At 53.3% G+C, this 26,244-nt stretch overlaps 2 protein-coding genes across 4 annotated transcripts; one reads left to right on the top strand and one right to left on the bottom strand.

The window, feature by feature from the left end:
- Nucleotides 1-801: 801 nt before the first annotated feature.
- TP53RK (TP53 regulating kinase) lies at nucleotides 802-4,002 on the bottom strand. Its single transcript, XM_045444380.1, has 2 exons — nucleotides 3,659-4,002; nucleotides 802-2,091 (listed from the first exon to the last, which is right to left on the bottom strand). The coding sequence occupies exons 1-2, from the start codon at nucleotides 3,939-3,941 to the stop codon at nucleotides 1,613-1,615; spliced, it is 762 nt and encodes a 253-aa protein (XP_045300336.1). The 5' UTR covers nucleotides 3,942-4,002; the 3' UTR covers nucleotides 802-1,612.
- Nucleotides 4,003-9,643: 5,641 nt separating this feature from the next.
- SLC2A10 (solute carrier family 2 member 10) lies at nucleotides 9,644-25,635 on the top strand. 3 transcript variants are annotated; one of them, XM_045444374.1, is made up of 5 exons: nucleotides 9,644-9,769; nucleotides 17,031-18,311; nucleotides 18,768-18,890; nucleotides 20,832-20,967; nucleotides 23,212-25,635. In XM_045444374.1, the coding sequence occupies exons 1-5, from the start codon at nucleotides 9,766-9,768 to the stop codon at nucleotides 23,288-23,290; spliced, it is 1,623 nt and encodes a 540-aa protein (XP_045300330.1). In that variant the 5' UTR covers nucleotides 9,644-9,765; the 3' UTR covers nucleotides 23,291-25,635. The 3 variants fall into 3 exon arrangements, with proteins under 3 accessions (XP_045300330.1, XP_045300332.1, XP_045300331.1); XM_045444376.1 differs by lacking the exon at nucleotides 9,644-9,769 and adding an exon at nucleotides 14,113-14,322; XM_045444375.1 differs by lacking the exon at nucleotides 9,644-9,769 and adding an exon at nucleotides 14,572-14,781.
- Nucleotides 25,636-26,244: the final 609 nt, after the last annotated feature.

Below are 26,244 nucleotides of genomic sequence, written 5' to 3'. Positions count from 1 at the left end.
GCTTCGGAGCCAGATAAAAGTCTCCCTTGCTACCTGTGACATCTTGGACAAGTTCTCCATCTATACACTGGGGATGATACCTTAGAGTTGTTTCAATTCCAATATGAACACTCCTGGGACAGTATCTTGACGGGTGATAACCAGGCAACAATATTCACTCTCCTGTCTACTGGTCACCAGTACCCAGGAAGGGAAGTTTTCATTCATTCCTGGGCATCTGCCACAGGCACAGGGCTGACTATGGTGAAGGAAACACACGGTCCTGGACCCACGGAAATGCTCACTGCCCAGGTACCCAGTAGCCAATGATACTGGGCACAGAGAAGGCACTCAAAGTACTTATTTGCTGGCTGGTGCAGACAGGAGGAGAGGTACTTTATTATACCTCCCTCCCCACAGACACACATCTCTGGGGAAGAGACTGAGGCTGGGAGGGGTTTTAGGTAATTGGCGGCATTTTGCATCTTTGCTGTTTTCCTGCCCCTTCCCTTAAACCAGGTTTTATCAAACTAGTCATTTCTAGGTAATTTCACCTCTTTTGTTCTACGTACTTACTATCTGTGATATAAATCAACTCACTTTCTTTTACTAAAGGAACTTAAACTAAAAGGAACTTTAGATCAATCACTTGTCTTAATCACAAGGTAATCATAGAAATACGGAGCAACAAAAATAAAAACAATGCTGCATAAAATCACATAAATTCCAGTTGCCTGAAAGCTATGAGCCTGCTTTTTTAAAACGAGACTAATTGGAGTTCAGCAGTATTTTTCATCTTTTTTTTTGCTAAGGCTCTCAAAAAGAAATGTGTCTTACATCAAAACCCAGTAGATACCCTGGGTATCTGTATGTCTATACATACACTTGAAACAAGTTTTATTAAACAATACATGTAAGGCGCTCTGATATTTTCTATTCTATGATTCTACTTCGTTTTTATTTTTTACGTTTATTTATTTTTGAGAGAGACAGCGCACGCAGACAAGGCGCAGAGAGAGAGGGAGACACAGAATTGGAAGCAGGCTCCAGGCTCTGAGCTGTCAGCACAGAGCCCGACGCGGGGCTCGAACTCATGAACCACGGGATCATGACCTGAGCTGAAGTTGGACGCTCCACCGACTGAGCCACCCAGGCGCCCCCTCTAGTTCATTTTTAAAATGCTGGCTGTATCCCATTATATTGGTTTCAGGGGGAATATGTCATGTACACGACAAAAAAACTGCTGGGTTAGCGGGTTGATAAAGATATCCGTCACCAACTGAGACTCTGTCCCCACATCACCCAAAAGACTGAAGAGTAATGTTCTCATCACGTGGTTCAACGTTCTGCAATGCCATTGCCCAGGTACCTGACATATACGCGGCCTGGCCGAAGAGGAAGCCCGTTCTAGATTTCTTTTAAATACCCAATTCTGCCTAGAACTTGTCTTCTGTCCACAGTAAGCTGTTGAGAACAGCCGACCGCAGATGATAATGACACTGAACAAGCATGATCACAGACAGCACTCAAAAGGATCTCCATGCCTTTATTTAGGTCTAATCTCATATTCGGAGCCTTCCGTCAAATTCCCTTTGACGCAAACGGCCAGCACGTCAGTACTCGTCAGACTCTTCTACCCGACCATGGACCTCTTTCTTCCTCTCAGGCGCACTTCGTCTAACTTTTTTAGCACCGGCCTGGACTTTTTGGAGAAGGTGGAGTAGCTCTTCAGAAAGGCTTCAAACACAGCCTCGGTATTGGGGTGGGTACTGAGGAAGGCTTTCTCCAGCACGTAGAGGTCGACTCCTTTATCTTCTGGAAGGGCAGAAATGAAACTCAGCCCAAAGTCTATGAGCACGATGTTCAGCTGTCCCACAGGGGGTTTCAGCAGCATGTTCGAGGTGGTAAGATCACCATGAATGAGGTCTTCATCGTGCATTCGAGCCAAAACCTGCCCAACCGTCTTGGCTAAGCCGAGGAGACTTTGGGGAGTTTTTTCGGTCTCCATAGTGGATTGAATATAATCTCGAACAGTCACTGAACCTTCAATCTCTTCCATGTATAAGCAGTTGGAGGCATAGTCTACAAAAAAGACAACGGGGGCAGATATCCCTGCAATCAAGATACAAATCGTTATTGGATGAGATTCTCTCTTCACGTTAAGCTTAATTTTCAAAGATTGAGCCAGACTTTTACAGTGCATATCTGCTTATTTCAGGGGAAAAAAAAAAATTTAGGAATGCTGCAGAACAGTACAATTTAACTCATCTGGAAGTTTCCCCGGCTCATGCCCTGCAGGGCTGCGCCTTAAGCCACCCCACGGCTTAAGTAGTAGTGCCGAAACTCCCTCCTCCTTTCTACCCTTTATGACTGGATTGCATTTGTCACACTTACTCCCTAAAAACAAAACAAAGACCTAGAAGGGTAAGCATCGCCCAGTCAGAGTCGTTCTACCTGACCAGGACACAAACAGGCCAAGCAGTGCGCTAGCTGAGAGATTCATCTTTGCAGTCGGAAAGGCCGCGTTCAAATCCTGCTTGCCTTCCTTTACTAGTTGTATGACCTAAAAGTCACATCAATTCTCTCAGCCTCTGTTTCTGTTTCCATAACGCGGGAACAATACCTCCAGTAATGCAAAGAATTCATTGAATTCGAGTTTCAATGAATATTTATTGAATGACAATTGGGCCCACCACACTTTTCTAGATACTGGAGACCTATCAGTGGGGATACAGCAGGAAACAAAGCAGCCAATCCCTGCTTAGTGGACCTTACATCCTAGAGCACATGAAAACTGAAAATAGGAACACACAAATAGCTTCATCACATCCAAGCAAGGGCAAGAGATCTGTCTGCTTGTTGGCGACTGAATTTCCTCCAGCTCACCCAGCACCTAACAATGCCCTGGGGTAAAGCAGGTGCCTAACGAATATTAATAAAAGAAAGAAAGGATGTGTCAAACTGAAAAGCCAGATGTTTCTGAGTCAGAGGCTATGGGCTGGGAGCCTGGCTGGGTCACTCACTAGCTGTGCAACCTTGGGCAAGTTACTTCCCCCGCCTGAGCCTCAGTTTCTTATCTGAGGACAAGGGATATACCGTGGTGGACGATGGGTGTTTTAATGAAAAACTCAATATACAAGTTCACGGAGTCTAAAATCTACTGAGCGCTATGTACCAATCACGCACTCAAACATACTATGACTCCCCTTTACAGGGGAGGAAACTGAGGCTGAGCGTAAATAACTTGTTGTAAGGCTACATGGGAAGCGGTCGTGTCGGTATTGGAACCCCGACAGCCTCCGCAGCGAGTTCGTACTTGTAATTACACCTGCTTCTTAAAAGTCACGAACGTAAAGATAATGATCGAACACGGAGACGGTGCACATGGGGAAACCGAGGCGCGGGGCAGTTAAACGGCGTGCTCAACGCCGAGCGACAGTCAGAGCCGGGAACTGAACCAGGAGCAACGGCTCCGGGACACGTGCTCGTCGCGGGTGCCAAGGCCAAAGAATGAAATGAACGAAGGCGGGGGGAGGGGGGCGGGGGAGAAAGGCCGACACTTCCCAACTGAAGTTCACGCGGCGGGTGCAAAGAGAGAGACTGAGGCAAAACGAGGCGCGGCGCTCGGGAAAGGGCCTCGGCCGCGCGGCGCAGGCCTCCCCGGGCCGGGCCGCCTCACCTGCGCGGCGGCAGCGGAGCAGCGCCCGGGCCTCCTGCACCGTCCGCCGCCGGCCGAGCCGCGCTTCCAGCGCCGGGTGCCGGTAGCCCTTGGGGAAGCGGTGCTTCACCACGGCCGCGCGGCCCTGGAAGCGGCCGCGGAACACGCGCGCCTCGGCGCCCTGCTTCACCAGCTCCAGGCCGCTCAAGAAGCGGCTGCTCCGCTCCCGGGCGGCGGCCAGCGCCGCGGCCTCCGGCGCCGGATCCTCGCTCTTCCCAGCGGCCGCAGCGCAGGCGGCCGCCATGACTGCGCCTCGGCGCCGCCGCTCGGGGCCCGTCGGCTCTCTCCGGAGACTGCCGGTGACGTCACCCCCTCCGGCCCTCTTCGGCCACCATTGCGCCGGCGCTTCCGCCTCTGGACGTGGCCCCGCCTCCCACGTCCTCGGCTGTCTCCGTAAACCCTCGGCGGCGCTCGGGAGGCAGCGCTTCGACCTCCCGGGCTCTGGCCTGCAGCGCGCGGAGAGCCGCCCGAGGGGCCGAGGCGGCCCCGCCTTCCGGTCGGGAGTCGACAAACTGCCACCCGTTCTGCGGCTCTTTTCCGGAAATAGGATACCTACCGATTGTGTCCCCTCTTGGCTCTTCGGAGCGTGCTGGTTTGGGTGATAAATTATATATATGGTCACCCTGGTGGAGTGGAGGGTGGCGGCGAGTGGGTAGCGGTAAGATAGTAAATAAGGTAGTGAAGGGGCATCTGGGTGGCTCAGTGGGTTAAGCATCGGACTTCGGCTCTGTCATGACTTCGGGGCTCCGGAGTTGGAGCCCCAGAGTCTGTGCTGACAGCTCAGAGCCTGGAGCCTGCTTCAGATTCTGTGTCTCCCTCTCTCTCTGCCCCTCCACCGCTGGTGCCGTGTCTCTCATAAATAAACATTAAAAAAAAAAAAAAAAAAGTAAGACAGTTAAGAAGGCTTCTATGCAAAAAGAAGAAGGCTTCTGTGAACAGGTGACGTTTGAGCCCTGTGGATGGATGCCTGGAAGAAGAGCATTCTGGGCAGAGGGGACAGCAAGTGCAAAGGCCCCGGGGGAGAAGTGTGCTTGGCATGTTTGAGCAAGAGCAGGTTATCGAACCTTCTCTATGCTTTAGTTTCTCATCTACAAAATAAGATTGTGAATCATATCTATCACAGAGGGCTTTGTGAGGATTAAATGAGTCACTAGAGGTGAAACCCATGGGACTATTACCAGGCACATAATAAGCATTCCATAGATTAAAGCTGTTATTATTTAGGGAGGACTTCATACAATAGCTATCAAGTTGACTCCCGGCATCCATTATTCAGAGGGAAGGGGCCTCCCGATAGCATTGTGTCCCAGGGGCAACACCACACCCACCTTGAACTTTGGAAGACCCTCTGTTACTCCACGTCTTGGCTGCCCGTGCTCAAACACAGGAGCAAGGTGGTTTGTGTGGCTTCCAGCAAGAACCCTGACTTGTACCGCCACTGAATGCCTGTGTGTTTTGGTTATTGCGAGGGTCCAGGATAAGTCGCTATAACACAGTGACCTAAAAACAGTGGCTTCATTATGAGAGGGCTTCCTTTCTTTCTTATATAAAAGTATAGATCAGTCATCCTCAACCGGTTGCTACCTTCTCTGAGTCTATCCCAGCTGTCCAGCACTCCAGCTGGCAAGAAGGAGGATGAGGGTGAGGACAGGCAGCTAAGAACTTGATCCAAAGTTCCACACGTCACTTCCACTCACATCCTATTGGCCAGAACGCAGTCACAGAGCCCCCGAAGCTGAAAAGGAAGCTGGAAGACATATTCTCTAGCAGGGCAGCCGTGAACTCAGCTAAAACTTGGGGAGATTATTACTAAAAGGAAGTAGGGGAGGAATTAGAACAGTGTGCAATTAGTAGACGGCCATAGATTTGTGGGGTTTTTTTTTTTAATGCTTATTCGTTTTTGAGAGACAGAGTATGAGTGGGGGAGGGGCAGACACACACACACACACACACACACACACACACACACACACAGAATCGGAAGCAGGCTCCAGGCTCTGAGCTGACAGCACAGAGCCCAACGTGGGACTTGAACTCATGAACTGCGAGATCGTGACCTGAGCCTAAGTCTGACGCTTAACTGGCTGAGCCACCCAGGCGCCCCTAGACTGCCATAGTTTTGATATTTTAAGCTGAAAGTAGCAGATTGGTCAGCTAAATAGATTACTCTGGGTAAACAATACGCTCATTTATTATCTGACGGAACAAAATTTTAGGAAGTAAGGGGTCCCAAGCGTCCTTCAGTCACTTTTTAATTTTAAGGACCCAAGGTCTTTCCATCTTTCTACCCTCGTGCCCTTCGCCAGCCTCAGCTTTGGTCCCTACACTTGTCATCTTATTGTCATAAGCTGGCCACCAAAGCTCTACACGTGATATGAAGACACAAACACATCTGTCTAAAGAAGAGAGGTGCTATGTCCTCTACATCTTTATTTGGGAAAAAACCCTTTGCTGGACATCCCTCCTCTCACACCGGGCTTCCTCTACAGGACATTGGCCACGACTGGCCCACGTGCCTTTGCTGTAACTGCAGAGGATGTGGGAAAAGTAAGGATCTGGCATTTAAAAAAAATTTTTTTTACGTTTATTCATATTTGAGACAGAGCATGAGCCCGGGGGGGTGGGCAGAGAGAGAGGGAGACACAGAATCCGAAACAGGCTCCAGGCTCTGAGCTGTCAGCACAGAGCCCGATGCGGGGCTCGAACTCACGGACCGCGAGATCATGACCTGAGCCGAAGTCGGCCGCTCCACCGACTGAGCTACCCAGGCGCCCCAGGATCTGGCATTTTGGGCCTGGACAGACCGAGACCTGCTCTAGAAGCAAGGAGGAAGGGAGCTAGGCACAAGTACCATTTCTCCGAGGTTCAGATTCATCATCCTCAGAACGAGGATAATTAGCTTTACTGTGGCAATTACGTATTAAGATTAAATAAGATATTGCTTGTGAGGGTGTGGATGGCAGGCGACGCTGCATATGTTCCTTTTCCTTCTCCCATCATCGGGACCCTGTTTGAAATACTGAAGAAAGGCCCTTTCGTCCAAGGGTTGCTATGGCACCAGCCCTCAGCTCTGCAGTCCGTGCGCGCCGTTCACACACAGGGCGAGCCACCTTTTCAGACATCAGACCCTTTGTGTTGGCACAGTGTGGTTTCCAGCACCTTTCGTCAGCCCAGACTACTCAAAGCTCACCCGGAACAAATTCTATTTATAACGCCCAGTTTCCCAAGTTTGTGGCTTCATTATCATAATTGTTAGTGTCCGCATAGCCATCTCCATGGTTACCAAATCTGTCTGAACCCCTCCTTTGGAAAATCCACTGTACAAACATATTTGCAAGTCCCAAGCTTGCTATGGTCAGACTGGTTCTGGCTCCTATGGTAGGAAAACCTAGCTTAAAGCCTTTCATCGGCTCCCTATTGTGTTTAGGATTAAAGACCCACGAGGTCCTGCGTGGGACCCTATGTCCTTCTTCCAGGCTCGTCTCCCACCAAGTTCCCGTTTGCTCTCTGATCTTCAAACACATTTACTTGCTCTCAGTCTCATTCTTATCAGGTTCCCTCTTGCGACAGGGCCTTTGCACCTGCTGTTTCCTATGCCAGAAGTGCTCTTCCCTCCCTTTGTTGCCTCAGCCCATCCAGACATCTTTCCATGCTCAGCTCAAATGTCACTTCCTCAGGGAGGCCCTCTCTGACTTTTCAGAGCAGAGAAAATCCAACTTTTATGAGTTCTGGTGCCCCTTCTCTTGTATCGTCACAGACTTTCTTTTTTTGTTTGTGTGACTATTTCATTAGTGGCAGGATTTAGTTCCTCACAGGCTATTGCCTGGAGGCCACCCTCACCTTTTGCCATTTGGACCTCTCCACTGGGCAGCTTACATCGGAGAGAGTGAGTGAGACATCAGGAGAGGACGAACAAGATGGAAATTGCCATCTTTTATAACCTAATCTCTAAGATGACATTCATCACTTTTGCTGTCTAGGAAATGAATTAATAGGTCCTGCCCACCTTCAACGGAAGCCGTGTGTGAAGATGCTTGCCCAAAGGACCAATTAGATAATTTCCTTTCTCATTTGGGGGAAACAAATGAAGAGGGATTCTCTATTCTCTAGGGGAGATAGAGGCCGGCAGCAAGCACGTACCCACCCTCATGACTTTAATGCAAGTCACAGAGATCAGCAGGGCTCCAGGTGTCGCTGTCCCAGGGACTCAGTCTCAGGAGTCAACGCAGGGCCACTTGGAGCCACCTACTGGTTGAAGCAGTCACAAGCCCACTTAGATTTCAAGGGATGGAACAAAGAATTTTGGAGCCATGTTTCAAACTGCCCCAGGCATTATTATTTTCAGAACTGTACAAGGGTCCTCTGGCTCAGAAGGAGTTGTCGATGCTGCTTTTTTTTGCTGAGATGGCTGTGTGTGTGTGTGTGTGTGTGTGTGTGTGTGTGTGCACATGATCCCTGCTGGGTGAGAGTGTGGCTGTGGATGCCCGTGGACGAGTGTGTTTGTGTGAACATGCACTGAGAGTTTGGAGAAGCCCGTGGCCGTGTGAGTGCTGACCTTAGACGTGCATTTTTGCTCGAGAAGGAGCATTAGTGGGGTGTCCCCGGCCTGGCTCCTTTCCAGAGCTCCAAGCTCATATATGGAATTGCCTACCTATTTCCACATGGATGCCCAATGAGGACCTTAACTGTCACACAGCCAGAACCGAGCTCTGTCCCAAGCTGCTCCTCTCCCAGTCGGTGAGTCCTTCTTGAGTCTATCTGCCATCTTCCTACTTTCCTCCACTCCCTTAGTCCACATCAGCCTCTCTCTCACCTCCCACCCGCCTCCGTCACTCGGGTCCTCCTGTTTCTGCCATTGCTCCCCGTAACCCACTGGACCTCCCCGATTCTTTCTGTGTCCGTTGGAATAAGATCCCCATTCCCTACCCTGACCTCCCAAGGCCTTAACCGATCTGGCCTTGGCCAGCCCCTCCCTTGGGCTCTATCTCCCTCCACTCTCCGCTCTCCCCACCTCCCCCTGTGCTCCAGACACGATGGCCTCACTTCTGTTCTTTATACTCCACAAGCTCCCGCCATGGAGGCCTTCGCCTTTGCTCTTCCTTTTGCCGGGCACCTAAGGTCTCAGCTCAAATATCCCCCCTAAGGGCAGCTGTCCCAGGCCCCCAGCTGGAACAGCCACCTGGGCCTGTACATCCAGCAGCCTGGTTTCCTTCCCTGCCCAGCCCTAATCACTGTTGGTGCGTCTCTGGCTCCTGCAGTCATGCACTTCTCCTCTTGCCCCACGAGAAAGCAAACTCCACAAGAACACACACACACACACACACACACACACACACACACACACGATCTGTCTTGTTTGGGCACCTGGGTGGCTCAGTCAGTTAAGCGTCTGACTTCGGCTCATATCGTGATCTCATGGCTGAACCCGGCATCAGCCTCTCTCCCTCTCTCTCTCTCTCTGTCATTCCCCGACTTGCTTGCGTGCGCTCTCTCACTCTGTCAAAATAAATAAACTTTTTTTTTAATTACAAAAAAAAAAAAAAAGTCTGTCTTGTTCTTCCAGCCCGTGGCTAAGGCCCACCACAGTGCCTGTGGGTACTTGGGAGGTGTCCCAACTGTCCCAACTGTCCAATGAAGGGTCAGGGAATCCAGGGAACGTCTGAGTAGCTGAACCAGGTATGTGAGTGTCCCGGTCCCAGTAGACACATGAGTGAGTGTGTGTGTGTGTGTGTGTGTGTATACACGCTGGAGAGGCCGGACTAGTAATGTGGGCTGCAGGGAGCACAGGGGAGAGGAGCATGTGGGGGTCCCCCACAACAGGGATGACAGTGGGCGGGAGCCAGGAGGAGCACAGTGAGTGGGGATCCCAGCCAGGCCGGGATGGTCCCGCACAGGGGGCCAAGGCCGGCGGCCGACGACGTGGCGGTGGCGCTGTGGACAGGCGGGCGGGGAGGAGGAGGAGGGCGGGAGGCGGGCCGGAAAGTTTGTCGGGCGACAGAGGCGGGGACTCCGGCGGGGGATGCGCCCCCGGCTCCGGCGCCCCCGCTCGCACGGGAGTCGAGCTCGCCATGGGTAAGTGGAGATCGGGCGCTGCCCGCGGGGGGAGCCCCGACGACCCCATCCGTGCGCGCCCCGCCCCCTGCTGCACCGTCCCCCCGCCCCCCCACCAACCACCCACTCGGGTGGGGACCGCGGGCCTGGCTGGCTGCGCGCTGGGAGGGGACGCGGGCGCACTTCCTTCCAGGCTCCTTTCTGCCCAGAAAAAAAGTGAGCCGAGAGTGCTCTTTACTTGATACTGAGCTGCGGACCCAGGGCAGGCCCTCTCCTGACCGCTCCAAGCCTTACAACCACCCCCGGCCAGTGAGACCGCTCCTAGCCTGCAGATAAAGAAATCGAGGTTCCGAAAGGAGCAAATTCATTCATCAGTTTGCTGACCACTTCTGTTGCCAGGCCTCCGGATGCTGCCGTGAGCAACGCGGGCGAAACTTCTGCTTCCGAGATATTCAATGAGGGAGACGGGAGACTGGAATCCAGCACTGGGGCTGGGTGGGTGCGTGGGAGGGGAATAGAGAATTTCTTTGTTGCTACAGGGGACTAGGATCTCCATGTCTCTCTCTGGATCCAGAGCCTCGTGTGGTCACTCCGTCATTCGTCCCTCTACTGTGGGACTCAGCAGGGGACAAAGTAGACGATAGTCCTCTCTTCCATGGAGCTGGCATTCCAGTTGAGAAGCTGGATGAGCAAGTAAATGAATAAAATAATCTCCAGGAGTGATAGGGATGCCGGGGAACACACAAAATAAGGTCATGTGATACTGGAGAGGGAGGCGGCTTCTTTAGGTAGGGAGAGAGCAGAGGCCTGCCAGAGGAGGCACTGGAGCTGAGAAACAGGTTTGCTAAGATCTGGAAGAAGAGCTTCTAGGGGGAGGGATAGCAGGTGCAAAGGCCCTGAGGCACGAGTGAGCTGGTATGGTCAGGCCAGTGTAGCTGGAGCACAGTGGGCAAGGGGAAAAGGGTGGGAGGGAGGTCAGAGTTAGGCAAGGGGCTGGACTGTGTAGGCCTTTGTAGGCCATGGTGAGTGGTTTGAATTCTATTCCGAATGACAGGGGAAGCTGGAGAAGGCTTTTAAGCTGGGGTGGAACATGACCCTAATTGTGTTTTAAAAACTCAACTCTGGATCATTCTGTGGAGAATCGTAATAGCTAACAGTGACTGTAAGCTAGACAGGCATCCAACACAGATATGACTAATATCCACATTTGTAGATAGGGAAGCTCAGAGAGGTTAAGGGAGCTGCCCAAGGTCACACAGCTGTGGAGTAAAAAAGCTGGGATGGAACCCCAGCACTCTGGCTCCGGTCTGCATTCCTAACCACCGTACCACCCAGCCTCTCATGCAGAGTCATGGCACAACTGGTCACCAATTGCAGCTCTGACTCCAGAGTCCATGCTTTTAACCCTCAAGGCACACTGCCCCAGAGCCCGAGGGAATCCTGGGCCCAGAGAGGTCCTCCCAAGAACAGTCAGCTTGACCCTGGTCCCTTGCACCTGCCCCTCCTACCCCTTTGCTGCCTCCTAAGTTAATTCAACAGCTGTTGACTGAACATCACCTCAGGACAGAACTGGGGCTGAGTGGGAGTGAAGGAGGGAGGTACAATCGAACTGGCCCCGGGCTCTGTCCTCCCCAGAGACCCCATGCTGCCTTCCCGGGCTCCCTTTCTCAGGGATTGGGTCCTGTGTATAGACCTGGGTTCCAGCTCCCGTTCTCCCACTTCTGGGTCCATCATCTCGTCAACCTCCCTGGCCCTCGGCTTCCTCATCTATGGAACGACCCACATACAAGACGCTTATCACAAGGCAGCCGTGAAAATGGCGAGCAAATGCACAAAAAGGGCTCGGCCCCCCACCTACCCACGGTGAACGGTCACTTAACGTGAGCTTTCCTTTTTCATCACACCCAGTGTTGGGACTCTGGAGTCAAAGACTGGCCAAGGTGAGCCTCTGCTCTGTCACTTACAAAACTGCCCCCTTGGGCAAATGTCTTCACCTCTCTGTGCCTCGGTTGCTGCATCTGTCAAATGGGAATGACAGCAGGGCCCATGTCATAGGTTTGCTGTAGGGATTAAGTCGGCTGATCCAGATAGAGCTTCCAGAAGTGGCGGTCTGGCCGGCTGTGGTGAGTGCTCCCTAAGTATGAGCTGTGTTGGGACATTTGGAGGCCAGCCTCCCAGGTAAGGGTATTTGCATATTTCAGTTTTGCTCCGCCTTCTCCCTGGAGCTTCAGGGAAAGCCAGGGCAGATCTCCGGTAGGGGAGGGCCCCAATGCATTGTGACTTCTGGCTGAGATGCTGTTCCAGGGTCACCCACGGGAGGCTCCCTGGGACTTGCCACTGGTGATACAGCTACCCCAAACCCGACCTCTTGCCCCTTCCTCTACTCCCTGATTCTCTCCCTGGGAAGCCCTGTCCTCCACAGGGAGGGGCCTAGGGGATTAAGGGATTTCCTCCAGTGTGAGACAGCTTCACATACAACCTATATGTAGACGGATAGTTCATAGCAAGGGAGAGCAGTTCCCAAACCCAGGCTAGGCTCGAACTTGGGGGGCCAGAATCTACTCTACTTGCTGTGGAGTGTGGCCGCTTCCAGGCCCTAGACGTCTCCAAATACCCAAGAGTCCAGATCCTTTCTCTCTGGATTCCCTAAGCCCCCCAGAGTTCCTTCATTCCATCATCTTGTTTATTTAACAAGTATTTGCTGAATGCCAGGAACTGTCCTCGGCATCAGGGAGACAGCTAAGGACAAGCAAACAATTCCTGTTCTTTTGGGGCCAACATTCTGGTCAGGAAGAACAATAAATATGTAAAATATATTGTTCTTCCAGAGGGTGAGAAGTACCATGGAGACAAATAAACAGGGAAGGGCGTTAGAAGTGCTGAATGTGAGGGGCGCCTGGGTGGCTCCGTCGGTTAAGCGTCCAACTTAGGCTCAGGTCATGATCTCGCGGTTCGTGGGTTCGAGCCCCGCATCGGGCTCTGTGCTGACGGCTCAGAACCTGGAGCCTGCTTCGGATTCTGTGCCTCCCCCTCTCTGTCTGCTCCTCCCCCGCTCACGCTCTGTCTCTCTATCTCTCAAAGAATAAATAAACATTAAAAAAAATTTTTTTTTAAGTGCTGGATGTGATGGGGAGGTTGCAGTTTTACGTGGAGGGCCAGGGAAGGCCTCATGAGAAGGTGATGTCTGAGCAAAGACCAGAGGGAAAGAGGGAAGGAATGGGGTGGGGGTGGGGGGGCTCTCCTGGCAGAGGTGACAGCTGGTAAAAGGCTTTGAGTTCAGGAATGAGGTGCAACAGCAAGGAAGCTAGCTGGCATGGAGCCAGGAGAGAGTAGGCAGATCCTGCAGGGCCTTGAAGGCCACTATCAGGACTTGGCATCTTTTCAGAATAGAATAGAGTGGGAGCCTTGAGGGCTGTGAGCAGAAGGACTGAGGCTTTCACAGGACCCCTCCGGCTGTCCTGGAGCATTCTCTTAGGTTCACATGTATCTGACACAGGCCCCTGGAATGCCACGCAGTGACACCTCCCTAGTCCCCAGCTCAGTCATTGGTTCATTCGGCAGAAATCTTACGGAGCCCCTCTTGGGCGGCAGCACGGGGCTGGGGCTCAGGATGTACAGACTGGAAGTCTCCGTCCCTGCCCTTCCCAGTTTAATAAGGAAGACGCATCAGCAACCTTGGGATGGTGTAAGCAAATAAAGGGGGAATGCAGAGTTGGTTGGAAGTGAAAAACGTGGCTTGGAAAGTTGAGGAAGATGAACAGGAATTAGCCAGGGCCTCCCTTGAACTAGCTTAAACCAAAACAAAACAAAATAAAACAAAACAAAAGAAAGAAAAAGAAATTTAAAAAGTAGGAAGAAAAGAAAAAAGGTGGGGCGCCTGGGTGGCTCGTCGGTTAAGCGTCCGACTTCACTCACGTCATGATCTCACGGTTTGTGGGTTCGAGCCCCGCGTCGGGCTCTGTGCTGATGGCTCGGAGCCTGGAGCCTGCTTTGGATTCTGTGTCTCCCTCTCTCTCTGCCCCTCCTCTGCTCACGCTCTGTCTCTCTCTGTCTCAAAAATAAATAAAAACATTTTAAAAAATTAAAAAAAAAAGAAAAAAGGTAGTCACTGAAAATCCCATGGCCTCAGACATGGGAACCCTCCCACCCCCCCGCCCCCACCAAGGGGGAAGGTGGCGCCCAACTGCTCCAAGCAGGTAAACTACAGTGAGCAAATACACTGGCCCACGTTCAGCCAAGTGGTTTTCATCGCTGCCCAGGGCCTGGGAACCTGCTGGTTGGTCAGATCTGGGTCATGGCCACGGCCCTGGAGTGAGGCAGTGGGGGTGGAGGTGGGGGTGGCCATTTCTGCCCAAACCAGCAGACTGAGAGACAAAGGGCAAAGAAGACCAGAGCCCCAAGAGAGGACAGGGTTGAGGCCAGGGTGGGGGTGGAGGGGGGTGGTTGCCAAATAATGGACACGTGCAACTCAAGACCCCTCTGGGAGGTGACCGTGAGCTGGGACCCACAAGGATACATGGACCTGTGGGGAGCACAGGCAGTGCAGGAGGGGCAGGTGGGCGTGAAAATGGATGGTGCGTGCTGGGAACCAGTTGTGCAGGGCTTGTGGGAGGCAGGTGGGGAGGTGCGGACAGAGCCGGGGTGGGAAAGTGACTGAGGCGTTCGGCTGGGGCTTTCAGCTCAGGTAGGGCCTGGAATGACACGCTAAGGACCTGATCGAGCAGGCGATGGGAGCCGTGGAAAGCTTTAGGAAGGGAATGTGCTTCCCTAGTCGTTCTAATGGCCTTGACTCCTTGGGGCCTCTCCTTCGTGGCCCCACTGAAGAGGAGCTGAGGAAATGGCAAACAAATTCTGTTTTCACCTGATTGCTTCACACGGCCTGAAAGAACCTTCCCTCCTGCCAGTGAACTCCAGGAACCGAGGGAGATGGGGGCAAAGGGAGGCGAAGACAGGGCAGGACCTGGGTCGCATAATCTTCCTAGGGGGTTTGTTCACGGGTCGTGAGCAGGAAACGCGGGGCCAGCCAGGGAAAGGTAGGGGGTTACCTCCCAGGGGGCAGGGTTGGGAGGGAGAAGGGGGAACAGAAATGGGGGGTGAGCCTTCCACCTATGAAACTCCTTCCCCTGCACAAAAATTGCCTGACAGAGATGGGGAGAGGTAGAGGCAAGAGAGAAGAGGGCAAAACCACCATTTGCCAAGGTTTTGTAATGGAGTGGTGAAGGGTGTGGCTTGTGGAGCCAGACCGCCTGCCTGGCTTTGAATCTAGGCTCAGCTACTTTTGACCTGAGATAAATCACCTCCCCTCTGGTGGTCAGTCTATTCATTCATAAATAATATAAAAGCCACCACATGAAGTTACATTAAGTCAAATGCGTTATTGCACTGAAAGTGCTCAAAGCAGTGCCTGGTCCAGAGAAAACAGTGAATCTGGCTGTAGTATTATCAATGTTCTTGTCAGGGCCAGCATGGGCGTGGGTGAGCTAGATACTGCTGGAATAGTCTAGATGCATCTAGAAATATCTAAGTGTAAGCATGTGAATGAAGAATTAAGGGTATCTGGGGCGCCTGAGTGGCTCAGTCGGTTAAGCGTCTGACTTCAGCTCGGGTCACGATCTCACGGTCCGTGAGTTCGAGCCCCGCGTGGGGCTCTGTGCTGACAGCTCAGAGCCTGGAGCCTGTTTCGGATTCTGTGCCTCCCTCTCTCTCTGCCCCTCCCCTGCTTGCGCTCTGTCTCTTTCTCTCCCTCTCAAAAATAAATACACATCAAATTTTTTTTTTAAAAAGAAGAATTAAGAGTACCCTGTAACTGCAGGGCCGATATGGTAGCTGCTAGCCAGAAATTTTTACGTGTAAATTAATTCAAATTACATACAATAAAAAATGAGGTTCCTTAATCACATTGACCACATTTTAAGGGCTCGGGAGTCACATGTGCTGGTGAGTACCATAGATCACCTCTCGCTGCCCAGCTCAAGCCTTCAAAGACTTGCCTCCTTCCACTGAGAGTGAAATTCATTACCGTCTTCACGACTTAAAAAGTTCCGCGTGATCAGGCCCCTGCCTACTTCTCCTGTCTCTTTGTCTCCTGTCACCGGAGCCACCCTGACCTCTGCTGATAGCACAGCGATTAAGAGCCTGCCCTCTCTGGCGACATCTGCCACCACTAGCTGTGTGACCATGAGAAAGGTTTCTTACCCTCACTAAGCCTTAAAGGATGATGCTAATAATAATCTGTTATAGGATTGTGGTAAGAATCCAACGAGTAAGTACACATAAAGTTCTTAAGACACGCTTAGTAAGTGCCATATAAGCACTAGCTATTAATATTCATGGTTATTGTTCAAACATACCAAAAACTGTCTTGCCTCAGTGCGTTTGTGTTTGCGGTTCCCTCTCTAGACTGTTCTTCTCCCAGATTGTACATGGCTTTCACCCTCACTCAATTCAGATCTCTGCTCAAATCTTCCCTCTTTAGAGAAGCCTTAACCGACCACCTTATTTAAAACTGAATTCCTCCATCAGTTTCAACCCACTTTCCCTGCTTTTTTCTGTGACTCCTATCACCACCTGAAGATATATATATATATATATATATATATATATATATATATATAAACGTCTGCCATATATATATATATATATATATATATATATAACCACAACACCATTGTACTGTCAGCCCCAAGAACACAGTCTGGCATGTTGTAGATGCCAGATAAATAAAATTTTGAAGATTGGATGGGTGCATGCATGGATGGATGGGTAAGTGTGTGAACGGGTACAGGAGGGAGGGAATACAAAGATGGGGGATGAATGGTTGTGTCTGTGGATAGGTGCATCAGTAAATAAGTGGATGGTGAATTAAGGGGTAGAGGAAGGGAATGGACGGACGAATATGTGGCAGAGGGAGCAGATGGACGGATGGAGGAGTGGATGATGAAGGGATGGATGGATAGATTGATTAATGACTCGACGGGTGAATATAGATGGAGTGGACGGAGGGATGAACGGATTGGTGGGTGGACGGATGGAACAGTAAATGGACAGATAGGAGAATGACGGTAGAGGGGTGGAGGGGTGGGCGGGCGAAGGAGGGAGGGGATGAGCGGACGAGGGATGGATGGATGAACGAATGAATGGGTGGGTGGATGGATGGACGGGTAACTGATGGGGTAGCCGGATGGACCGATGGAGGGGTTGACAGATGGAGGGAAAGCTGGACGGACGGATGCTCTGGCAAGGAGCCGTCCTGAACTCTGCTCCTGTCACTTTTGTTTTCCAGGCCGTCCCCAACTGCTCCTGCCCCTGTGTGCCTCTGTGTCTTTGCTGGGTGGCCTGACCTTCGGCTATGAGCTGGCCGTCATATCGGGTGCCCTGCTGCCACTGCAGCTTGACTTCGGGCTGTCCTGCTCGGAGCAGGAGCTCCTGGTGGGCAGCCTGCTCCTGGGGGCTCTCCTCGCCTCCCTGGTGGGGGGCGTCCTCATCGACCAGTATGGCAGGAAACGAGCCATCCTTGGGAGCAACTTGGTGCTTTTGGCGGGCAGCCTGAGCCTAGGCCTGGCCGGCTCCCTGGCCTGGCTGGTCCTAGGGCGCTTGGCCGCTGGATTTGCCATCTCTCTCTCCTCCATGGCCTGCTGTATTTATGTGTCAGAGCTGGTGGGGCCGCGGCAGCGGGGCGTGCTGGTGTCCCTCTACGAGGCAGGCGTCACCGCGGGCATCCTGCTCTCCTATGCACTCAACTACGCCCTGGCTGGCGCCCCCTGGGGATGGAGGCACATGTTCAGCTGGGCCGCTGCACCTGCCCTCCTACAGTCCCTCAGCCTCCTTTATCTCCCTGCTGGCACCGCCGAGACTCCAGCGCCCAAGGACCTCGTTCCTCTCCAGGGAGGTGGGACCTCCAAGCTGGGCCTGGCGAGGCCAAGCTCCTCCCTCCTGGACCTCTTCAGGGCGCGGGAGAACATGCGAGGCCGGACCACCGTGGGCTTGGGGCTGGTGATTTTCCAGCAGCTGACGGGGCAGCCCAATGTGCTGTCCTACGCCTCCACCGTCTTCCAGGCGGTGGGCTTTCGGGGAGGCTCCTCCGCGGTGCTGGCCTCTGTGGGACTCGGGGCCGTGAAGGTGCTGGCGACCCTGACTGCCATGGGGCTGGTGGACCGAGCGGGCCGCAGGGCCCTGTTACTGGCCGGCTGTGCCCTCATGGCCCTGTCGGTCAGCGGCATAGGCCTTGTCAGCTTTGCCGTGCCCATGGCCTCCGGCCCAAGCTGCCTGGCCGTGCCCAATGCCACCAGGCTGTCAGGCCTCCCTGGGGACTCCAGCCTGCCGAGGGCCATGGCTCCCCCTCCACCACCGACAACGAGTGAGAACCAAGGGAGGCCGGCCTTGTCGACCTCTGAGACGATCCAGCCTCCTCCCGGAGCTGGGGACCCCACGGCCCCGGCCCTGCCAGACTTAAGCCCCGCCTCCCCGGCACCCCCTTCTGCCCCAGAGCGCGTCCTGCTGCAATGGGCCGCGCTGGTCTGTATGATGGTCTTTGTGAGCGCCTTCTCCTTTGGATTTGGACCAGGTAGGTGAGGGTTCTCTCGCAGGTGACTCTGCAGCCTTCTACCCCACCCAGCGGGAAAGGTTGGGGACCGCGTCAGCCAGGGTCTCAGAAGGACACCAGAGGTGGCTTTAGCATGAGGCCAGTGAAGCTTCCACTGGCCGTGCCCCTTGGTGGGCACTCCTTCGGAGGGCGGGGCCTAATTTCCTGTTCCTAGTTGGGTTTTTTTTCTTTTTTCCTTACAAAGGCCCCCAAATTATTTAAGCTTCAAGCCTCAGAAGACCTGAATGTTGCCCCTGGATAGCTCACTCGGGGTTTACTCAGAAGGAGTTCTTACTGCAGTAGGAGGGAGGCAGCGGGCGGAGTGGGTATGGGGGGGGTGCCTGACACTCTGTGGTTGTGGGCTGCCCGCTGGACCGGGGAGTGCCAGGCCCCGGTCCCCGCCACAACCCACCAGTCTGCCCTGCTCTCCTGTCCTAGTGACCTGGCTCGTCCTCAGCGAGATCTACCCCGCGGAGATCCGGGGCAGAGCCTTCGCCTTCTGTAACAGCTTCAACTGGGCCAGCAACCTCCTCGTCAGCCTCTCCTTCCTCGACCTCATCGGTGAGTCCTGTGACCTAATTCCGAGGTCCCGTCCCCTCTGGATCCGGGAAGCCAGGGCTTCTGTACCTGTGGGGGTGCAAGTGCCAGAACACCCAGTGCAAACCAGTTTATGAACCAAAGGGAGGATTTTTGTCTTAAGTCATGGGCTGCCACAAAGCTGTCACCAGCTTCCACTCTCTTTCCGCTCTGCCTGACGCGCGGTGGGCTTCCTTCCCAGGCAGCCCGGCCTCGTGGTGGCCGAGACGGCCACCTGCGGATGTCGTGGCTGGGCACCCCTGTGGAAGGAGAGCGTTTCTTTCCCAGTGATCTGACCCAAGTCCTGGGATGCGCATCCCTGCCTGGAGGGCTGTAAGATTCTGATGCCCATCCTGGGGTGTATACCACCCCCTGGAGTCAGGGTGGGTGGGGGACCGCTTCACCCAACCGCCTGGACAGAGGTTGGAGGGGAGGCTCCGCAAAGGAGGGCTAGTGCGAAGGAGGGAGGAGACAAGGCAACCACGACGAGAGAAGACACGACCTTTGAAGCTTCTACTCCATTCCAGGCCCCATCAGTGAGTAGCCCAGCCTGAATGGCAGTTGGGAGTTGGGGCTGAAGGAGGGAAGAGCTGAAACGTCCAGTCTTGCATCTGGAAGCCATCTGACTGGTGTGGGAGAGAAGGGAACGAGCCCCCGGTGGGGGGATGGGGGAGTCTGGAGACCTGAGCGTGGGGCTCTGGTACCCCCCCCCCAACAAGCCCATTTTCTTCACCGTAGCCCAAAGGCCCTTACCGATAAAGCAGGGGAGTTTTTGAAAAGTCCCTACTTGTAGCAAGACAACTATTCTCTAAATCAGACTTGGTGCAGAATGTAAGAGTCTCCAGGCTTGATTGGGTGCCAGTCTACACCCACACTAGTGAGAATGTGTCTGAGACCGGGGGGTATAGGAGTTGTGAGCTTTTTTATTCTAAACCGGCTCAAACAGGCTCATGCCCACCTGTCAGCTTCTTCTATTTTCTATCTAGTTGGGATGACAACTATCTCTTCCTACCTGGCATTCGAACCCAGTCTGAGCCATGGTAGGGTTGGGCGGAGGGGGGGAGGGGGAGTGTTCTGGGCCGAGAACACCCAGAAAGGACCTCCGAGTTGCTGAGACGCTCCTGGCCCAAGGCCACTGGTCACCGGGGCCAAAGTGGGAAGGACTCCTTCACCGTGAGCCCCAAGGCACAGTTCTTAGGGCTCAGTTATTTTCCCATTTTCTGCAGCCAAGCATTTCCTCCTCAAAGGCACAGCCACCCCTGGGGCCTGTGGGAAAGGCTGATAGAAGGATCTGCCCACAGTGTCAGTCTCCCACCCCCTGTCTTAGGGAAGCCAGGCTGCTTCCTATTGCCCCAGCCTTCGAGCATCCCCTTTATGTGGAATAACAGAGAGAAAGGGGGAGAAGGAGAGGGGAAGGAAGGAAGGAAGGAAGGAAAGAAGAAGGAAGAAGGAAAGAAGGAAGGAAGAGAGGGAGGACGAGAGGACGGGAGGAAAGGGGAGGCAAGGGAGGGAAGGAGAGGGAAGGGGAGGGAAGGAGAGGGGAGGAAGGATGGGCGGAAGGAAGGGAGGGAGGGAGGATGGGGAGGTGGGGGAGGGGAGGGAGGGAGTGATGAGAATTGTATCATACCCTGACCACCCCCATTTCACATACGGGCCAACGCGTCCTTCCCGAGGCCAGCACGTAGGGAGACAACTGGCCCCGAGCCCTCCTGACTCCCAGGCCAGCTCTCTCCTTGCTGGCATGGGGATTAAATGGAGGCCAAGCTGGTCAGGGAGGTTGCTCAGAGGTCATGGTCTCTGAGACGAGAATGGTAATGGCTCTGGAACATAATTTGTGTTTCTGCCTCAACAAAGCCCTTCCCTCATTGTCTCCTTTCCCCGGCTTGGGCCGGGCCCCTGCCCACACTCCCGCCCTCCTGTTCCCAGGCACTATCGGCTTGTCCTGGACCTTCCTGCTCTACGGGCTGACCGCTGTCCTCGGCCTGGGCTTCATCTATGTATTTGTCCCCGAAACCAAAGGCCAGTCACTGGCAGAGATAGACCAGCTGTTCCAGAGGAGACGGTGAGAGGGGACAGGGCTGGGCCTTGGGAAAGAGTCACATCAGATCCTGAGCAAATCAGTTCAGGATTTAGTCCTCACACTTTCTGTGTGCAAGAGAGCGTTTTTCTCCTCTTCCTGACCCTCTTAGTGCCTGCATGTGGTCAGTTTTGTCTTGGCCTCATACAGGAGCTGTTTCCCTTGAGTTGTTGATCTCTACCTACAGCAGAATTTCATGTGACGTTAAGGTCCGGCTCATGGGAATTTTAAAACCATGCCGTTATGGGATCACATGAGCTTAGAATAGTAAAATGCTAATGTCGCAGCATCTTAGAATCAGAGAAGCGTAGAGGAAAATTTTATAACGGTGGCCTTTTAAAGTCACACACAGAGAATTGTGGGCTTAATCTACTCAGTTCAGTGGGTGTTTATTAACCCCCTACTCTGTGCCAGGTAGTGTCTGGGCCTTTGGAAACAGACAGTGAGCCGCTGAGAGTAGGGACTTAAATAAACAAGCAGAAAGGAGGCTGAGAGTAGGGACAGAAAATAAACAAGCCCATCAAGGCATCAGCAAGAGCTTTTTGAGGAGTGATATGTAGCTGGAAGAAAAGGAAACAGTGAAATCTGTTGAGAAGGCCTGATTCACAGAGAGGGGGACAGAGGGGCAAGGCGTTGTGGCAAAATTAGAGTAGGTGGTCAGAGAAGGGAGGCCTCCTTGAGGAGGTGCGATTTAAGTTTGGGAGAAGGAGACAGCCATGTAAAGATGAGGGGGAGGAGCATTCCAGGCAAAGACAACAGCAAGTGCAAAGGCCCTGAGGTTGGGAGCGTATCTGGCATATGCAAGGAACAACGAGGAAACCAGGGTGGCTGGAACAGAGGGAGGGAGGGTGGCAGGAGGGGTAGAAGGTCAGACCATCCAAGTTGGTAGGAGCTTGATCATGGCAGGTCTTTAGATCATAGCGAGGAGTGGAGAATCTCAGCCTCGTGGGGCCTTGGGCCATTCAAATAAGCGAAGGGAGGAATAGGGGCATCAGAAGGGACCTGTAATCCTACATGCCTTTGGCAAATGTCCCTGGTTACTTCTTGTAGTAAAAGGAGTCCCCAGCACCTGACTGCCCATTCTATTCCTGGGAGGCCCTAAACGATTTTTAAAAAATAAGTCATTCTAATAGTGAGTTAGAACTCGCCTCCTGCAGCTGCCCGGCCTGCCAAGTCCCACCCAACCTGGTCCCCGAAGGGACGCAGAACTAGTCCAGTGTAACGGCCTCCAACCTGCTCCTCCCCCCCCCTGACTGTTCTCTGCAAGCGGAACACCCCTTGTTTTCTGGATGACCCCTCAGCAGCCCAACCCTGTCGGTTAGGAAACGGATCTGGCTGCTCAGAACACGGCTGGGGAGGCAGCTGTGCTCCGAGAGGTCATCCGGGGTCCCAGGCTCCTTCTCTCTGCTCCTTCCGCCTTCTCTTCCGTATTACCTTTCCCACACAGCCCGGGACGGTGAGCCGCCACAGTCCCGGCAGAGGGGAGGGCCAGAGGGGGACGCAGTTGGAAAGATGCACCTGTCACTTCCACCCACATCCTTTGTACAGAACCTGGCGACATCCACCTGCAGGGGAGGCTGAGAAACAGGGGCTTTAGGGGCGCCTGGGGGGGCTCAGTTGGTTGAGTGTCCAACTTCGGCTCAGGTCACGATCTCGTGGTTGGTGAGTTCCAGCCCCACGTCTGTCAGCGCAAAGCCCACTTCGCATCCTCTGTCTCCCTCTCTGCCTCTCCCCGCTCACGCTCTCTTTCTCTCTCAAAAATAAATAAACGTTAAAAAAAAAAGATCACACACACACACAGACACACACACACACGAAACGGGCTTTAATCTGATAGCAGGAGCCACTGGCATCTCTTCCATACGGGCTTTCCTGGGAGAAGATTCCAGCCGCCTCCTCTGGGATGAGGAGCTAAGGAGGCAGAAAGGCAGGTGGAAGCCGGCTTTGGGCTCAAGCAGGACGTAATTGCAGCTGAGGGAGGGGAGTGCAGGCTGGTAACTTGGGGTCACATGGCAGAGGCCGGGCCACCAGCCTGTGGGGAAAGGAAGCTGGGTCTGCCATGACCTCAGGAGGAGACAGGTCAAAGTGAGGGGCTTTGACAGGGTCTGGCAGTCCTCACTTTAGTTAGTCCCTAGAGTTCAGATATCAAGCCCTGACATCAGAGACAGACGGAGACACTCGCTGTCCCCACCACCTCCCCCACCTCCGCCCTGCGACTCTCCTTGACAGGTTCGCCCTGAGCTTTGGCCCCCGGCAGAGCTCTGCTGGCATCCCATACACTCGCATCGAGGTCGCTGCCGCCTCCTGAGGAATCCGTCTGCCTGGGAAGGTGCTGGAACCATGGCTTTAGCAGACAGTGTCCAGCTTCCTGCTTGCCTGGCCCCTGGGGCACAAGTTTTAGGTGGTCCTGTAAGAGTCACCCGTGCTTTAGAAGAGGTCTGTTTGGCGCCGGGTGAAAGAGGAGAAAATTCGAGAACCTAGAAGTCTTCGTTTTGAATCTCAGGCTCTGAGGGCCCCTGACGATGTGCCTTCTGGCCTCGGTTTCCCCATTGTCTCTGCACGTCCCTGCAGGACCTATATTGACAACATCTCATGGAGTCTCCCTGGCTCCTTGGGCTTTCTCAGAGAACCTCTAAGGAACCGGTCCCGGAAGGAAGTCTCTTCTGGCATCACCCCCAAATCCAGATGAGGATACACTATACTCTCAGCTCTCTTTTTCCATCCGGCTGGGGCTTTTTGGTGAGAGGGAGGGAGCCAGCTCAGGTCACGATCTGTGTGACCCCACAATCACCAGCAGCTCAGACTGGGTGATAGGCTGCTTGAGTTCTAGTCCTGCTTCCCTGGTGTCATCGCGACATGACCGTGGGCCTCAGTTTCCCCGCTATGTACCATGGGGGACCTGGACCAAGGAGTTCTTTAAGATCACATCCGATGCCAATGAGCTGGAATTCTAAATGCTGCTAATTCAACACAGGTTCAGCGCGAGCCCTGCTCTCAAGCTGCCGGCCGTCTCTTTAGGGGATGTGAGTTTTAATTAGGGGAATGGTAAATAGAATTCCAGAATCGTATGCACTAGAATCCAAGAGCTGACATGGTGTGTGAAGCAAGCCCTGGGAGCTGTTTCCAGGATGGTGCAGGACAGCTCTGCGGAAAGGAGATGGGTTTGGAGGCTGACAAGCCTGGATGCTGGTGTTGCCTCTGTCGCCTTGGGTAACAACTCCCTCTAGCCTCAGTTTCCACATCTACAGAATGGGGACGATTGGGCCCCCGGGGGTGTATTTAACCCCTGTCTGACTGCAAGAGGGTCTTCAGCTGGTCCCATCCAGCTAGTCAGGGCCTGGGGGGCGGGGTTCTGTTCACCCTCAGTTACCGAGGCCCCCACCTTTGAGACACTGTTAAGGGTCAGCCCCTGAGGGGTGAGTCAGAGATTAAGCAAGGAACTCGGGTCAGAGGTCACCAGAGGAAGGGCCTGGCAAGAGTGAGTTCCGGGGCGCCTGGGTGACTCAGTCGGTTAAGCGTCCGGCTTCAGCTCAGGTCATGATCTCATGGTTCATGAGTTCAAGCCCCGCATCGGGCTCTCTGCTGTCAGCACAGAGCCCGCTTCCGATCCTCTGTCCCCCTCTCTCTCTGCCCCTTCTCTGCTCACACGCATGCTCTCTCTCTCTCTCTCAAAAATAATAACTTAAAAAATTAAAAAACAAAAAAGATGAGTTCCTGGATGCTGAGGCAAATGAAAAGCTAACACAGACCCAGGGCGCTGACGTGGGACGACCTTGGTCATCTGTGCCTGCTCCGTAGCCTCTGGACTCTGGACTCTCGGCTTCTCTCTTCTTGTTCTAGATGCTTCTCTTGCACCCAGTGGTGTGCGGGAGGCCCCTCAGCCTAGCTTGTGAGAGCCCGTCATTAAGTTTTCAGGACTCTTGCCAGCTGGTTGTTGAACAAAGCCATTTAGAGAAATTAAATTATTTAAGCTCACACTTCAATAAATTCTATTAACAACAAAAGTAATACATGCTAAAAACCCATCACTTCCTTATCTCGCTACCTCTCGCTCTGCCCTGGAGGTTCCTTGCGTATCTTAGGAGAGACACGGGGACATCCCACCCCCCTCCCGATGCTGCCTGCAGGACGTCACGTGGTCACGCAAAACCGCCCACGTGGGGGGTGTCTTGGCACCGGGGGGTTGGGGGAGCGCTGCCAGTAGGGGCTTGACTTACCTCTTCCTTGGTGTCCCAGGCTTAAGGGCGTGATGGATACAATGTTAGCAATGCAGGTTGCCAGCGCGTCTGTCGAGTCTGTGGCTGACACGTCCTGAGTGGCACGACAAATTCAGAGAATATTTTTCCCGTATTCGAAGGCTGTTACCCCACACAACAAACACGATCTGACCCGCATTTTCATTGCTTTGCCCTCGTAAACAAAAATTTCAGCCCGCGTTTCATGTCGAAACTACCCTCGTTCGTTCTTCAGGGCTGTGGGGAGGGGGGCTCCTCTGTCGCCGGGCGTTTATTCCTAGTGTGATCTTGTCAAGTCGTGGCTGCAGGGCAGTGATCGTTGGCTTTGGATACAAGAATTTGGCAAACCACCTGCAAAACCCTTGTGTGGGAATTAATTGGCGGGGTATGGAGTTTGTAATAAAGAATATTTACAACCAGGTGTGATTATTTGTGACTTCTGTGCAACGAACACATCCTTTAGTAAAATTTGCACCCGCACACATCTGTTGTCCTGGAGGGCCGTTCAGATCCAAATCTCTCTTCAAGCCTCTCTCAATTCCCCTTTCCTATCAGCATAGAGAATGCTTTTCCAGTCCTAGACCGGACTCCCCGCTTTTTGGTCAAGGTCATAAACTCAGTGGAGGGACAGGGACTGTAAATGAGCAGAACCGGTTGTGGTGAGTTTTAGTAGGGAGGAGTGTTGTCCTCGGAACCAGGCAAACACAGGCTGTCTCCAAAGGGGACGTCTGACATCCAGTTCCAGCTGGTGGCTGCCATGGAGGACTGGGGGCCTGTCGTGGCCCGACCATCTGGCTTTTCAAGAAAAACCAGCAACTCAGACTTGGGTGCCAAATTTCCTGATTTGTTAATAGTGACAATCGATGCTTAAGTGAAAAATAGGGTTTAAGCTGGACAAAACATGCCTGTGGCTAACTCACGGCCTTCTGTGCGTGCCTCGCCTCTCGAGGCCTTTCCCTCTGAGGCCCCCCTTGCGTCTGGATTCTTGGGGCTCCCAGCGTAATCTCTGTAAAGGGTCACGGCTTTT

This window comes from Leopardus geoffroyi, chromosome A3 (genome assembly GCF_018350155.1).
Source record: "Leopardus geoffroyi isolate Oge1 chromosome A3, O.geoffroyi_Oge1_pat1.0, whole genome shotgun sequence".
NCBI classification, from domain to species: Eukaryota; Metazoa; Chordata; class Mammalia; order Carnivora; family Felidae; genus Leopardus; species Leopardus geoffroyi.
Note: the sequence above shows the minus strand (reverse complement) of the source record. Positions and strands in the feature narration are given on the sequence as shown.

Coding starts and splice junctions, on each gene's coding strand:
- SLC2A10 (XM_045444375.1), top strand. CDS start 14,586: ATGGCAAACAAATTCTGTTTTCACCTGATTGCTTCACACGGCCTGAAA. Junction 18,891..20,831: donor CTCCTTCCTCGACCTCATCG/GTGAGTCCTGTG, acceptor TCCTGTTCCCAG/GCACTATCGGCTTGTCCTGG. Junction 20,968..23,211: donor CAGCTGTTCCAGAGGAGACG/GTGAGAGGGGAC, acceptor TCTCCTTGACAG/GTTCGCCCTGAGCTTTGGCC.
- TP53RK (XM_045444380.1), bottom strand. CDS start 3,941: ATGGCGGCCGCCTGCGCTGCGGCCGCTGGGAAGAGCGAGGATCCGGCG. Junction 2,092..3,658: donor GCTCCGCTGCCGCCGCGCAG/GTGAGGCGGCCC, acceptor TCTTGATTGCAG/GGATATCTGCCCCCGTTGTC.